General features: G+C 41.2%; 1 protein-coding gene and 1 non-coding gene across 2 annotated transcripts; both read left to right on the forward strand.

Moving 5' to 3' along the window:
• Positions 1 to 1,910: 1,910 nt before the first annotated feature.
• On the forward strand, positions 1,911 to 1,992 carry TRNAS-AGA. The gene has a single exon. It is a non-coding gene; the product is annotated as a tRNA-Ser (tRNA).
• Positions 1,993 to 2,053: 61 nt separating this feature from the next.
• LOC106434965 (E3 ubiquitin-protein ligase UPL1-like) lies at positions 2,054 to 14,508 on the forward strand. Its single transcript, XM_048739892.1, has 17 exons — positions 2,054 to 2,225; positions 2,300 to 2,398; positions 2,550 to 2,645; positions 2,725 to 2,931; positions 3,028 to 9,193; positions 9,331 to 10,385; positions 10,459 to 10,749; positions 10,826 to 11,030; positions 11,120 to 11,394; positions 11,488 to 11,780; positions 11,900 to 13,010; positions 13,108 to 13,254; positions 13,341 to 13,421; positions 13,511 to 13,736; positions 13,827 to 13,966; positions 14,060 to 14,166; positions 14,263 to 14,508. Exons 2-17 carry the CDS (start codon positions 2,300 to 2,302, stop codon positions 14,363 to 14,365), a joined length of 10,602 nt encoding a protein of 3,533 aa, XP_048595849.1. The 5' UTR covers positions 2,054 to 2,225; the 3' UTR covers positions 14,366 to 14,508.
• Positions 14,509 to 15,213: the final 705 nt, after the last annotated feature.

Consider the following 15,213-nt stretch of genomic DNA (forward strand, 5'->3'; position numbering starts at 1 on the left):
TATACATCTGAACAAAAGTTAAGCATCAAAAATTACATGAACTATATGATTCATATAACAATATCCCTGAACTATTGTGTGTTATGTTGTTACCACCACCATAAAATTCTTTTTGATAGCTAAAAATTGTGTCAGATTTGCATCCACCAATATCTGATAAAAAAAGTTTATTAACCAAATTCTTTTTGATAGCTAAAAAGTTTATCATAATACACAAGCAAAGTATCAAAAACTAAAATAAATACATAGAAAAAGCATTCAAATGCAAAGTTATACAACCAAGAACTTGCTAAAATATGTCAAATTGTCATTAGAAGTTGTTAGATTCTAACACATTATTTAACTATCATAATGATGTTGATGATGTTAACACTATAACACATAATACCATGTAGTGTTGTATCGTTTATGTAGGTGACAATCATTTTTCCATAATAAAACAGCTTATAGAACGGAAAACTTTGAAAATTAGCATAGTTTCCAGAATACAACTATATTTTTTCTAAACATACATTTTCTATAAACTAGATTATAAACTTTATTTTTCCACTTTATAAAATTTTGTTTATTCTTAACCTTTTTCATGTTTCATAACTACTTGATAATTATATCGTAAGACTTTTATAAATATTGTAAAATGAATTATTTTTTTATAATATTCTATAGAAGTCTATACCCATTTGTCATAACCATTAACATCATTTACTATTAATTTGAATTTCGGGTAAATGATTTTGTGTACACGTATAAATATAGTGTTTTGAAAGATACAGACAGTACGTTGAAATTGCAAAACCGATTTCATAAAAATGCCCCCAAATCCTCGTCTTCATCTACATCAAGACAATAGGAACTTGAGCAGGAGGATTAGAACTCGGGTCATATAAAGGTGCCAACTGCCAAGTAAGGATGCTGAAGCCCTTCCGTGACACTAATCCTCTTAGGCGGGTCAAGAACGAGCATCTTCTGACTTCTGAAGCAGATCAATGCTAGAACATGCGAATTCGGGTAAAGACGTGAGAATGATATCGCCTGTGGCTGTGAGTAAGGTAATGATTCTATGTATTTGTTAGCTTTAGGGTGCGCGGAAGACCAAAGTCACATATAATTCTTTTTTTTTTGCTAAATTTTGAAAGTCACATATCTTTTTTTTTTTGGAAAGTCACATATCTTTAAGTCGTAGTTTGCGTTCACAAGGGGGTTACCTGGTTTCAAATCCCGATGGAGAAAGTTGGCTGAATGAATATACTTAAGCCCTCGATGTAACTACACAAAAAGAAACAAAAAAAAAGCAATAAGACAAAACCAACACGAGTTGCTAAAAAAAAAAAGAAGAAGACAACCAACACGACAACAATGCAAAACGGAACAGCATACCTGAAGATACACATCTTTAAAGGTTCTTTTATGATTAGCCATCATCACATCTTTAAGAGCAACCATATTCTCATGTCGAAGATGACGTAGTAGGCTAGTAGCTTGAGGTCACAAAGTGTTCACAACGCATCGATCTTGTTCTCAAACACATTGTGGATCTTCTTGATCGCTACTCTCTCGTTAGTCTCACCGTATGCTCCTCGGCCTATAGGTTTGATAAGAACGTAATGATTCCCTTGATTCTTGACTCCGTTTGGTGGATCAACCTGAGTCGCCATTCTTCTTCCTTCTCATAACAAGATCAAACTCTGATCCCTCTAAGCTCAAACCTTATCTGTTAATGAAGTTACTGTTTCAGATCACTCGAGTCAACATTTTTTTTATATCAAAAGGGTTACAAAAGAAAGTAACTAAGTTTGAATCTTGATGATGTTGAGGTTGAGCTGGAACGGTTTGAATTTGGAGAGAGCTTATCTATATCTCTTATCTATATCTCTAAATATATTAATAGGCTCAAAACGATTCAATAATAAGTGGACGTGCCGGAGTGGTTATCGGGCATGACTAGAAATCATGTGGGCTTTGCCCGCGCAGGTTCGAATCCTGCCGTTCACGTTTTTTTTTCAAAGATTTGTTTATTAACATTCCCACTTATATTAAAATTTCTCTCGATTTTTTGGAAAAAAGAAATCAATTTCAACGCGAACCGTACGGTACGAACCTGCGCGAGCTAAGGTATCGATATCGCTTAAGCTCAGTAACCACTACGGTAGGACTAATCTTTGCCCATACGGTTTCTCTCTCTCTCTCCTTCTACTTGGTTCCTTGTCGTCTCTCTGCACACACAGGTATCTCTACATACTCTTTGATCCTATGATCTGTTACGATTCTGAGATTGATTACTGTCAAACCTTTCTTGTAGATGGCGACTGGCAGATCGGCAAGTATGCCGTCACGGTTGCGGCAGCTTCTTTCCGGCGAAGGCTCCATCGGCCCCTCTATTAGGCTCGACGCTGAGCCTGTGAGTTCTCTCAAATTCGAGTTTTAGGGTTTTTTTAATTGATATTGATTGAATTCAATTAGGGATTTTTAATTTGAATTTGATATTCTTGTCACAAGCTTTTGCCTTTTCTGAATTTAATTAGGGTTTATTGTCTTGTCTTGTGTTGTAGCCTCCGGAGATCAAATCGTTTATTGAGAAAGTAATCCAGAGTCCGCTCTCTGATATTGCGATACCTCTCTCTGGCTTTCGCTGGGAGTACAGTAAGGTAACCATAATGATACATACACTCTCTCTCTCTCTCTTATTATTTCAGATGATTGATTGATTGATTGTTATTATTCCAGGGCAACTCCCATCACTGGAGACCTCTTTTTCTCCATTTTGACAAGTACTTCAAGACTTTTTTATCAACTAGGAATGACCTTCTCCTGTCTGATAAGATTTTGGAAGATGAGGATCCCTTTCCCAAGTACTCTCTTCTTCAAATTCTTCGTGTGATGCAGATCATTCTCGAAAATTGTCCCAACAAAAGTACCTTTGATGGTTTAGAGGTATGCATGCATGCCTCTTTTGTTTCCCATATCTCTATATTAAAGCTCGTTTAACTTTATTAGTAACACTTTCCTACATCGTTTATTTGTTTGCAGCACTTTAAGCTCCTACTTGCCTCCACAGATCCAGAGGTTCTCATTGCAGCCCTGGAAACTCTTTCTGCGCTTGTGAAAATCAGCTCATCTAAGCTCCACCGGAGCGGAAAGTTGATTGGATGTGGTTCCGTAAACAGCTTCCTTCTCTCTATTGCCCAGGGCTGGGGTAGCAAAGAGGAGGGTTTGGGTTTGTATTCCTGCGTTGTCGCTAACGAGAGAAACCAGGAAGAAGGTCTCACCATCTTTCCTTCCGACTTGGATAATAATCACAAGGAAGCTGATTTTCGGATTGGTTCTACTGTTTATTTTGAGTTGCGTGGACACAGTGCCCAGAGTATACATCATGGTACTAGTAGTGCTAGTTCTTCTTCTTCAAGGGTGATTCAGATTCCTGACTTGCACTTGCGGAAAGAGGATGATCTTGTGTTATTGAAGGAGTGTATAGAGCATTACAATGTTCCCCCGGACCTCAGGTTCTCTCTACTGACCCGTGTCCGGTATGCTCATGCTTTTCGTTCTTCCAGAATATGCCGGAGTTATAGCAGGATCTGCCTACTTGCGTTTATTGTACTTGTTCAGTCCAGTGATGCTCAAGAAGAACTTGCATCCTTTTTTGCAAACGAACCTGAGTATACAAATGAATTAATAAGAATTGTCAGATCTGAAGAACCAATCCCCGGAACCATTAGAACTCTTGCCATGCTTGCATTGGGCGCTCAGTTGGCTGTATACTCCGCCTCTCATGATCGAGCCAGGATTCTAAGCAGATCTAGCATCAGTTTCGCCGTAGGCAACAGAATGATTCTGCTTAATGTGCTTCAGAAAGCCGTTCTGTCTTTGAAGATTTCTAGTGATCCATCATCTATTGCTTTTGTTGAGGCGCTACTTCAGTTTTATTTGCTTCACATTGTTTCATCATCGTCATCTGGAAGCACTATAAGGGGGTCTGGCATGGTTCCCACATTTCTCCCTCTCTTGGAGTATACTGATCCGAGTCACCTGCATCTTGTGTATTTGGCCGTTAAAGCACTACAGAAGCTCATGGATTATAGCAGTTCTGCAGTTCCTCTACTCCGGGATCTTGGGGGAGTAGAACTTTTGTCTCAGAGGTTAGAGTTAGAGGTTCATCACATTCTTAAGTTGACTGGAGAGAACAACAGTGATATGGTGGTTGGTGAATCGTTAGATATAAATGGTGATCAGTTGCTCTCCCGAAAGAGACTCATCAAGGTTCTTTTGAAGTCTCTTGGTTCTTCTACGTATACTCCTGGAAATGCGAATAGGTCTCAAAGTTCTCAGGAGAGTACCTTGCCTGCCACTTTGTCTTTGATATACAGGAATGCAGATAAATTTGGTGGCGATATCTATTACTCAGCTGTGACGGTTATGAGTGATTTAATCCACAAAGACCCCACATCTCTTACTTCCCTGTTTGAAATGGGCCTCCCTGAAGCATTTCTGTCTTCAGTTGTATCAGGAGTACTTCCTTCTTCCAAGGCTATTGCATGCATTCCAAATGGCCTCGGTGCAATATCTCTTAATAGCAAAGGTTTGGAGACTGTAAAAGAAACTTCGGCACTGCGCTTCCTTGTTGATGTATTTACTTCCAAGAAGTATGTTCTAGCTATGAATGAGGCCATCGTTCCGTTTACAAATGCCGTGGAAGAGCTTTTGCGTCATGTCTCATCTCTAAGAGCCACCGGTGTTGAAATAATCATTGAAATCGTGGATAGAATTGCATGCTTTGGAGAGAGTGGTTCTTCATCATCCTCTGTAAGTACTGCAATGGAAATGGATTCAGATGTGAAGAACATAAATGGCGTCAGCCATGAGCAGTTTGTTCAACTCTGCATCTTTCATCTGATAATTCTGCTCCACAGAACAATGGAGAATGCTGAGACTTCTCGTCTCTTTGTGGAGAAGTCTGGCATTGTGGCGTTACTTAAGCTTCTCTTGCGACCTGGCATTGCTCAGTCTTCTGAAGGGGTGTCTATTGCCTTGCACAGCACCATCGTTTTTAAGAGTTTTACGCAGCATCACTCTGCTTCTCTTGCTCGGGCCTTTTGCTCTTCTCTTCGTGATCAGGTGAAGAAAGCTTTAGGAGGACTGCAAGATCTCTCGGGGACATTCTTACTTGATCGAAAACTTTCTCCAAGCTGTGGAATTTTTTCTTCTCTTTTCCTTGTGGAGTTTCTTCTGTTTCTAGCTGCATCAAAGGATAACCGTTGGATGACTGCATTGCTTTCGGAGTTTGCAAATGGAAGCAAGGATGTTCTGGAGAATATAGGCCAGTTGCACCGTGAAATTCTATGGCATATAGCAGTTTACGAGAGTGGAACGCTGGAAAGTCCAAATACTTCTCCCGAGTCAGAGCAAACAGAGCTGTCTTCAAATGGAACGGAAGGACAAAGGTTCAGTTCTTTTAGACAGTTTCTGGATCCATTATTTCAGAGGAGAACGTCAGGATGGAGCGCAGAATCGCAATTCTTTGATTTAACAAATCTTTACCGTGATCTTGGACGTGCATCGACTGGATTTCAACCCCGACCAATCAGTGATGGTCCCTCTAGTTCATCAGACGCTTCTGGTAACAGAGAGCTTGAAAGAGATGGATCCTATTATACATCATGCTGTGACATGGTGAAGTCATTGTCCTTCCACATCACATACATATTCCAAGAGTTAGGGAAGGCAATGCTGCTCCAATCTCGTCGGAGAGAAGATACAGTAAATGTATCTCCGTCATCTAAGTTAGTTGCCTCAAGTTTTGCTTCAATATCCCTGGATCACTTGAATTTTGAAGGCCATGAGATTGCAGCTGAGGCATCAAGGTCAACTAAATGTCTCTACCTTGGCAAGGTTGTTGACTTCATCGATGCTGTCCTTCTTGACAGGCCTGATTCGTGTAATCCTGTTCTGATAAATTGCTTTTATGGCCGGGGGGTGATTCAGACGGTTTTGACAACATTTGATGCTACTAGCCAGCTTTTATTTTCAATTAATAGGAGCTACTCATCTCCGATGGAGACTGATGATGTTAAAGGAAAGCAGGATGAAAAGGAAGATACAGATCATGCCTGGATATATGGTCCGCTGGCTAGCTACGGGAAGCTCATGGACCATTTGGCTACGTCATCGTTTATCTTATCACCATTCACAAAACGCTTGCTCGTTCAACCAGTAGAAAATGGGAATATTCCATTTCCACAAGATGCTGAGACATTTGTGAAGATCCTGCAGTCCATTGTGTTGAAAGCTGTACTTCCGGTTTGGACTCATCCACTATTTACGGAATGTAGTTATGATTTCGTCACTGCCCTCATTTCCATCATCAAGCATGTGTATTCTGGAGTTGAACTGAAAAGCTTAGCTGGCAGTAGTAGCGCTCGTGTAACAGGTCCACCTCCCAGTGAAACAACCATTTCAACAATTGTGGAGATGGGGTTCTCCAGATCCAGAGCCGAAGAAGCTTTGAGACAGGTTGGATCGAACAGTGTTGAGTTAGCCATGGAATGGCTGTTTTCCCACCCAGAAGAAATCCAAGAGGACGATGAGCTTGCTCGTGCTCTTGCAATGTCCCTTGGAAATTCTGAATCAGATACAAAGGAGAATGTTGTAGATGAAACTCGAGAACAGATTGAAGCAGAAATAGTCTCGCTGCCACCAGTTGAAGAGCTTATAACAACATGTACGAAGCTTCTGCAGATGAAAGAGCCCCTTGCTTTTCCTGTTAGAGACTTGCTTGTATTGATTTGCTCAGAAAACAATGGGGAACACCGATCTGGTGGTATATGTTGCCTTCTTAACCGGATTAAGGATTGTTGTCCTGTCTTCGATGACACAAAGAACAATCTGCTCTCTGCTCTGTTGCATGTTCTTGCTTTGATTCTACACGAAGACGCAGGTTCCCGCGAAGTTGCGCTGAAGGCGGGTACTGTAAGACTTGTGTGCGATGTACTCTCAAAGTGGGATTCTGGTAGTATTGATAAGGAAAAGTTTAATGTTCCAAAGTGGGTGACGACAGGGTTTCTTGCCATTGATAGGCTGCTACAAGTGGACCAGAAATTAAATACTGAGCTTATAGAGGAGTTGCAAAAAGGTGAGACATCTCTGGCCATTGATGAGAGCAAACAAGACAAGCTGCAATCTGTTTTTGGCTCTCCACAGCTTGTTGATGCTGACGATCAGAAGAAGTTGATTGAGATTGCTTGTACATGTATCCGGAATCAGCTTCCTTCTGAAACTATGCATGCTGTTTTACAACTGTGTTCTACATTGACAAGGAAGCATTCTGTTGCTGTCTGCTTTCTTGATTTTGGAGGTGTGCAAGGACTGCTTTCTCTGCCGAGTAATAGTCTTTTTCCAGGGTTTGACTCAGTTGCTGCTAGTATCATCCGTCATATTCTTGAAGACCCCCAAACGCTTCAGCAAGCCATGGAATCTGAGATAAAACATGCTCTTGCAACACTTTCCAACAGGCACTCAAATCAGAGAATCTCTCCACGCAATTTTTTGTTGCATGTGAATTCTGTAATTGCACGGGATCCAGTCACTTTTATCCAGGCCGCTCGTTCTATATGCCAAGTAGAGATGGTTGGTGAAAGACCTTACATCGTGTTAGTCAAAGAAAAAGAGAAATCAAAAGACAAAGAGAAGGATAAGGATAAGGACAGAGCTGACAAAGAGAAATCTCAGACTTCTAATGAAGTTGCAACTACCACTCCCCCTGGGAGCACCAAGGCTAAAGTTTACCGGAAACCTCCTCAGTCGTTCATTGGTGTTGTTGAGCTGCTTCTGGATTCTCTCTGTAATTTCGTTCCTCCTCCAAAAGATGACATGGTTGAAGGTGATTCTACTTCAGCAGACATGGATATTGATCATGCCTCTACTAAGGGAAAAGGCAAAGCGGTTGCTACTACACCTGCAGAAAAGAAAGCTATTTCACAGGGCATGTCAGCTTCATTGGCTAAAATTGTTTTCATTCTGAAGCTTTTGAGTGAGATGTTGTTAATGTATTCTTCGTCAATCCATATAATACTTCGAAGAGATGCTGAAATTAAAAGTCTTAGAGGTCCTCAACAGAAGGGTGGTCAAGTTGGTGGAATATTTCATCATATTCTTCGAAAATTTATTCCATACTCACGGGTGATGAAGGAAAAGAAATCTGAGAGTGATTGGCGGCAAAAGCTGACAAGTAGGGCTAATCAGTTTTTAGTGGGTGCATCTGTTAGATCAGCTGAAGCAAGGAAGAGGATATTTTCTGACATTAGCAGTATCTTCAATGACTTCATAGGTACCTCCAATGGGCTTAGACCTCCAGTTAATGAAATACACGTTTTGATAGTTTTGTTGAATGATATGCTCTCTGCTCGGTCACCTACTGGATCACATATATCTTCAGAAGCTTCGAATACTTTTGTTGATGTTGGATTGGTTAAGTCTCTTACTCGTACTCTTGAAGTGTTGGACATGGACAACGTAGAATCTACCAAAACTGTAACAGGAATCATAAAAGTTTTGGAGTTGGTGACTAAGGAGCATGCCTATTCTGCTGATTCAAACTCGAAGAATGAAACTGCGAACAACTCATCTGATCAAATTCAATCAGGAAGAGGAGATACTACTGCTGATGCTTCTGAAGCAGGGGAAATTATGCTGCGATCGAATCATGATTCCATGACAGCTGATCATGCGGAGAATTTTGGCGGTTCAGAAGATGTGACAGATGACATGGAGCATGATCAAGACTTGGATGAAGGATTTGCCGCAGGTGTGGATGATTATATGCAAGAAGAGCCTGAGGATGCTAGGGGGTTGGAAAACGGGATTGGGTCGATGGGTATAGAGTTTGAGATGCATACCCACGTGCCGGAAAATCTTGATGAAGAGGATGAAGAGGACGAAGATGATGAAGATCGGGTAATTCTTAGGTTTGAGGATGGAATCAATGGGCTAAACGTTCTTGATCATTTGGAGGTTCTTAGAGATCATAGATTTTCTGATGAAACACTTCATGTAATGCCTGTTGAAGTTTTTGGCTCGAGACGTCAAGGACGAACAACTTCTATTTACAGCCTTCTTGGCAGAACTGGGGATGGTGCTACTCCTTCACAGCATCCTCTTTTATCGGGATCTCCATCACTTCCAGTGTCGCAAAGTCAAACAGGTTCTCTTTTGTTTTTACTTGTGTTCATTTCCCTTTTATGTTTTGTTATATTTGGGTTTGCTACCAGGTTACATTTTGTTTGTGTTGATCTTCCTAAAGGAATAATTTGTTAATCGACCGTTTTCTTCTCTTTGTAGAAAGCACACATGATCATACTGTTGGAGGTAGGGATTCCAACGGTAGTTCTTCGTCACGGCTGGATGCTATATTCCGATCTTTGAGGAATGGCCGGCAGGGGCATCGTTTGAATTTATGGGCTGATGACAGCCAGCAAATTGTTGGATCTGGCGCTTCTACCGTACCACAAGGCCTTGAAGATTTGCTGGTATCTCAGTTGAGACGTCCCGGCTCTGATAATCCTTCTGATCAGAATCCATCACCTTTGGAACCCCAGTCACAGGCCGAGAGTGGGCAGCCCCAGGAGGCAACTGTCAGACCTGAAATTCCAGATGAAAACGCCACTGGTAATGGAGGTGCCAATGTGTCTGCTCCCTCTATCGTTTCGCCAGTTGCATCTGCTCCCCCGGATACACGAGCCACTGCTACTGATTCTGTCTCAAGCTCGCGGTCTCAGTCAGTCGAAATGCAATATGATCCAAATGATTCAACTGTTCGGGATGTTGAAGCGGTGAGTCAAGAAAGCGGTGGGAGTGGGGCAACCTTGGGTGAAAGCCTTAGGAGTTTGGATGTTGAGATCGGAAGTGCTGATGGACATGATGATGGTGCAGAAAGGCATGATGTACAGCCAGCTATGCGCTCAAGAAGAGCAAATTTGTCAGTTGTGCCATCTTCAACTGGGCGAGAAGCTTCTCTTTATAGTGTAACTGAGGTTCCTGAGAACTCCGGTCACGAGGCTGAGCAGGATAATCCACCAGAGGAGCAACCAGTTAACAGGGATGTTGCTTCTAGTTCTATTGATCCTGCGTTTTTAGATGCCCTACCTGAGGGACTGCGAGCTGAAGTCCTTTCAGCTCAGCAAGGACAAGCGCCAGAACCTTCTAGCAATGAACAGCAGAATTCTGGAGATATTGATCCGGAGTTTCTTGCTGCACTTCCTGCTGATATCCGAGCTGAAGTTCTGGCACAGCAACAAGCACAACGGGTTCATCAGTCTCATGAGCTTGAAGGTCAGCCTGTTGAGATGGACACCGTTTCAATAATTGCAACGTTTCCTTCGGAGTTGCGAGAAGAGGTATTGAGCTGTTGCCTTTTAACGGCATGAGTAGAGTTGAAGTATATTCATCTAATATTACTTTTGTTATCAGGTGTTGCTGACGTCAGATGATGCCGTTCTTGCAAATTTAACACCTGCACTGGTTGCGGAAGCAAACATGCTGCGTGAAAGGTTTGCTCATCGATACCATAACCGTGCACTTTTTGGTATGCATCCAAGACATCGTAGAGGGGAGGCATCCAGGCGAGGTGAAGGTGTCATATCTGGAAATGAGGGGATTGCTTCTCGTAGGTCTGCTGCAAAGGTTATAGAGGCCGCTGGAGCTCCCCTAGTTAACACTGAGGCACTCCAAGCAATGATTCGTATTCTTCGGATAGTTCAGGTACTTACCTAATGCATTACTTTGATATTTAACTGGCATCACTTGGACAATTCATTTATATATCTTTGGTCTGCAGCCTCTTTACAAGGGTCCTCTGCAGAGGCTTTTGCTGAATTTATGTTCTCATGGCGAAACAAGGTTTTCCTTGGTTAATACATTCATGGATATGCTGATGCTCGACACAAGGAAGCCTGTTAACTACTCGAGTGTTTCCGAACCACCTTATCGTCTTTATGCTTGTCAAAGCAATGTAACATATTCACGTCCTCAGCACTTTGATGGTATGCATCTATTAATACATTGGATTCTGACTGGGGATGTGTTTATAATAACCAAGTTCTGTAGATAATAGTTGTAATTCTATTTGCAGGGGTTCCTCCTCTAGTGTCTCGGCGTGTCCTTGAGACTTTGACATATTTGGCACGAAATCATATATACGTAGCAAAGATTCTGCTTCAATCCAGGCTTTCCCTGCCTTCCCTTCAAGGTTCAGTACCCTCAGACAAGGCACGTGGAAAAGCTGTTGTAGTAAGTGATGATCACATGAGCAGAACGCAGCAGGAACCCGAATCTGTAGCCTTTGCGTTGCTTCTAAGCCTCCTGAATCAGCCCCTTTATTTGAGAAGTGTGGCTCATCTTGAGCAGGTACTCCTTTTCATTCGGTGCTATGGTTTGGCTTTGTTTACTGTTATGAAAATTAACTCGGGTTTGTATGTATTTTCTCATCATTTGTTCCAGCTGCTGAACTTACTGGAGGTCATCATTGACAACGCTGAACGAAAGTCTGAGTCAGCTGACGGATCAGATGGGCCTGCCACCGAGCAGCAATCAACGCATCAAGCGTTAGAAGTTGAAAACAATTCAGAAAACCACGATATGGTATCTGGCACTGCTGGTACAGTGACCAAGCCAATTGTCTCATCTGGAAGTTCGTCCAACAGAGCAGAGAGTGAATGTGATGTTCATACTGTGTTGCTTAATCTTCCCCAGTCAGAGCTGTGTCTGCTTTGTTCATTACTTGCACGTGAAGGGTATGTCAGATGCTTATATGTGAACACCTCCTACTTTCTGTTCTTTCTATCTGTCAGTTAATGCTTAAATTCTGTAAGTTCTACAACTAGCCTTACTAATTGTTGTGCTGTTGATTCAGTTTGTCAGATAATGCATACACCCTTGTAGCGGAGGTGCTGAAAAAACTTGTGGCCATTGCTCCAAGCCATTGTCATTTGTTTATCACAGAGCTTGCAAACGCAATACAGAACCTGACAAGATCAGCGATCAGTGAACTTCACATGTTCGGTGAAGCCGTAAAAACGCTTCTAAGTACCACGTCATCAGATGGATCAGGAGTACTGAGGGTTTTGCAGGCATTAAGCTCCCTCGTTGATTCGTTGTTAATCACAAAAGAGAAGAATTCCGAAGAGCATGTTGCTGTGTTTTCTCAGCTATCGAACATCAATTTAGCTTTGGAACCTCTGTGGCTGGAGTTGAGCAATTGCATATGCAAAATAGAGGGGCATTCTGATTCTGCTTCTGCTTCTGCTTCTACGACGTCTCCAACAGCCTCGACGAGTTCAGCAACAACAAGGGGAGCTGGAGTAAGCCAGTCACTTCCTGCTGGTGCCCAAAACATGTTGCCTTATGTAGAGTCGTTTTTTGTTACCTGTGAGAAATTGCATCCATCATCACAGTCTTGTGATATCTCGGTTCCCATGGCGGCTTCTGATGTTGAGGAGCAGCCCAAGGGTCCAGGACCAAGCAGCAGCTCCAAGGTGGATGAGAAATACGGTTCTTTTATCAAGTTTTCTGAAAGGCACAGGAAACTTCTTAATGCTTTCATCCGACAAAATCCTGCTCTGCTTGAGAAGTCCTTTTCGCTAATGCTCAAGGTTCCACGTTTTATTGAATTTGATAACAAACGTGCATACTTCAGATCAAAGATAAAACACCAGCATGACCATCACCATAGCCCTTTGAGAATCTCAGTGAGAAGAGCCTACATTCTTGAAGATTCATACAACCAATTGCGAATGAGGTCAACTCAAGAACTGAAAGGTAGATTGACTGTTCACTTCCAAGGAGAAGAAGGTATTGATGCTGGAGGGCTTACCAGGGAATGGTATCAGCTGTTGTCAAGGGTTATTTTTGACAAAGGAGCTCTTCTGTTCACAACCGTTGGCAATGACTCGACTTTCCAACCGAATCCAAACTCTGTTTACCAGACAGAGCACCTCTCCTACTTCAAATTCGTTGGCCGTGTGGTAAGCTCCTTTTTTTTTTTTTTTTTTACCTAAGTAAGTAGACTTATTTGCAGCTGCGTTAATTCCTTCCTAAATTCTATCTATCCTGCCTGCACAGGTTGGAAAAGCTCTGTTTGATGGTCAACTACTTGACGTCCATTTCACTCGCTCTTTTTACAAGCATATCTTGGGAGTTAAGGTCACGTACCATGATATTGAAGCTATAGATCCCGATTACTATAAAGCCCTGAAATGGATGCTGGAGGTATATATATACTGTAGACACACCTTTGTTTATTTGTTTGGTCCAAAGCATTTGTTACTCATCTGTTTTTTTTTTTAATAATGCAGAATGATATTAGCGATGTCCTAGATCTCACTTTTAGCGTTGATGCTGATGAGGAAAAGCTAATACTGTATGAAAAAACGGAGGTAACAACTATAACTTGTTCAGCCTTTTTTGACAGTGTCTTTGAAATAATTTGTTTTGAACGAACATTAAAATAAAATAAAAATTGCAGGTGACTGACCATGAACTGATCCCTGGAGGGCGGAACATTAAAGTCACTGAGGAGAATAAGCATGAATATGTAGACCTAATCGCCGAGCATCGATTAACCACAGCCATTCGTCCTCAGATAAATGCATTCCTGGAAGGGTTTAGTGAACTTATCCTTAAAGATCTAATATCGATTTTTAACGACAAGGAACTGGAGTTATTAATAAGTGGTCTTCCTGATATCGACTGTAAGTAGTATTTATAAAATATATCATAATCCTCCTGTACCAAGAATTTTATTGCCTCTGACCTTTTTTTGTTGGGTGTTTATGCATCAGTGGATAACCTGAGGGCGAATACTGAATATTCTGGGTATAGTCCTGGATCCCCTGTTATCCAGTGGTTCTGGGAGGTTGTTCAGGGATTGAGCAAAGAAGACAAAGCCCGTCTATTGCAGTTTGTGACTGGAACCTCCAAGGTAAAGAAAACATGTTTGGTCTGTTTCATTAAGATAAGATTGTGTTTTTTTTTACAAAGTGGGAAACTGACGTTTTGAACTCAACAACACAAGGTACCTCTGGAAGGATTTAGTTCCCTTCAAGGAATTTCAGGGGCACAGAAGTTTCAGATCCACAAGGCATATGGAAGCGCTGATCACTTGCCGTCTGCTCATACCTGGTAAAAAAAAATCTCAATCCTCCAATGAAACTATTATCTGATGGATGATGGATGACCACAAATATTAATATATATCCAAAACTGTTTTGTTTGCAGTTTCAATCAGTTAGATCTGCCAGAGTACCCGTCTAAGGAGCATCTGCAGGAGAGGCTGCTGCTTGCAATCCATGAAGCAAGCGAAGGATTCGGATTTGGTTAAAACAAAAACCAGCTTCCTTTTTTCTTACTATTTTCATTCTATACATATGCCTTTTGGGTAAAACGAATGATTTTCTGTAATTCTCACTCTCTACTCTAACGTCCGTTTAAAAGAGTATGTTCAATAGTTATTTTTATCCCTTAGTTTGCAGAGAAATTTATATGGAAAGGCACTTCCTAGAACACAAATAACCACTTCTCTAAGGCACTTCCTATAACAGAAATAACCACTTCTCTATTAGAAAGCACTTCCACCCTTTATTGGATACAAGAAATTCTTTATATGCTCTTTCATTAAACTAGCTGTTTTGTCTAGTTGACAATCCAAACATTAGTTGTCTTTTAACGCTGAAAATTTCAAGTTCAAAAAGACAACATAGTGTTTCCTTGATGAAATACAATAATCCACCGATAAATGATATAAATAACTCAAATATGCATCCAAAATAAAAGTTGAAAGAAAAAAACTGAGTGGTCGAAATCAACACACCGATTAAATGTGACCAAGAAGCTATGCAGCAGAGATTCAAACACAAACACCCACTTTTTTACTCAGGAAAAGTGGTGCCAAGATGGACCCCAAGAAGCAATAGACCCCAAGAAGAAATGGACGAGGCCAACACATACCTCCCACAGCTACATATGACTGAAACTGATGATCTGGTGATACTTTTTGCAATATCATGACCACCTTGAACGGAAACAGAGCATCTTCGAACCAACAAATAGAAAATGATACAATCTCGAACCAAAAACGAAAAATGAAACGGTATACAACCTAAATTTGTTCAGATATTAATGATATCATTTAACCAACTTTTGCTAGGTAATCTAATTGGATGATAATTT

Source organism: Brassica napus, chromosome A9, assembly GCF_020379485.1.
Source record: "Brassica napus cultivar Da-Ae chromosome A9, Da-Ae, whole genome shotgun sequence".
In the NCBI taxonomy this organism is placed as follows: domain Eukaryota; kingdom Viridiplantae; phylum Streptophyta; class Magnoliopsida; order Brassicales; family Brassicaceae; genus Brassica; species Brassica napus.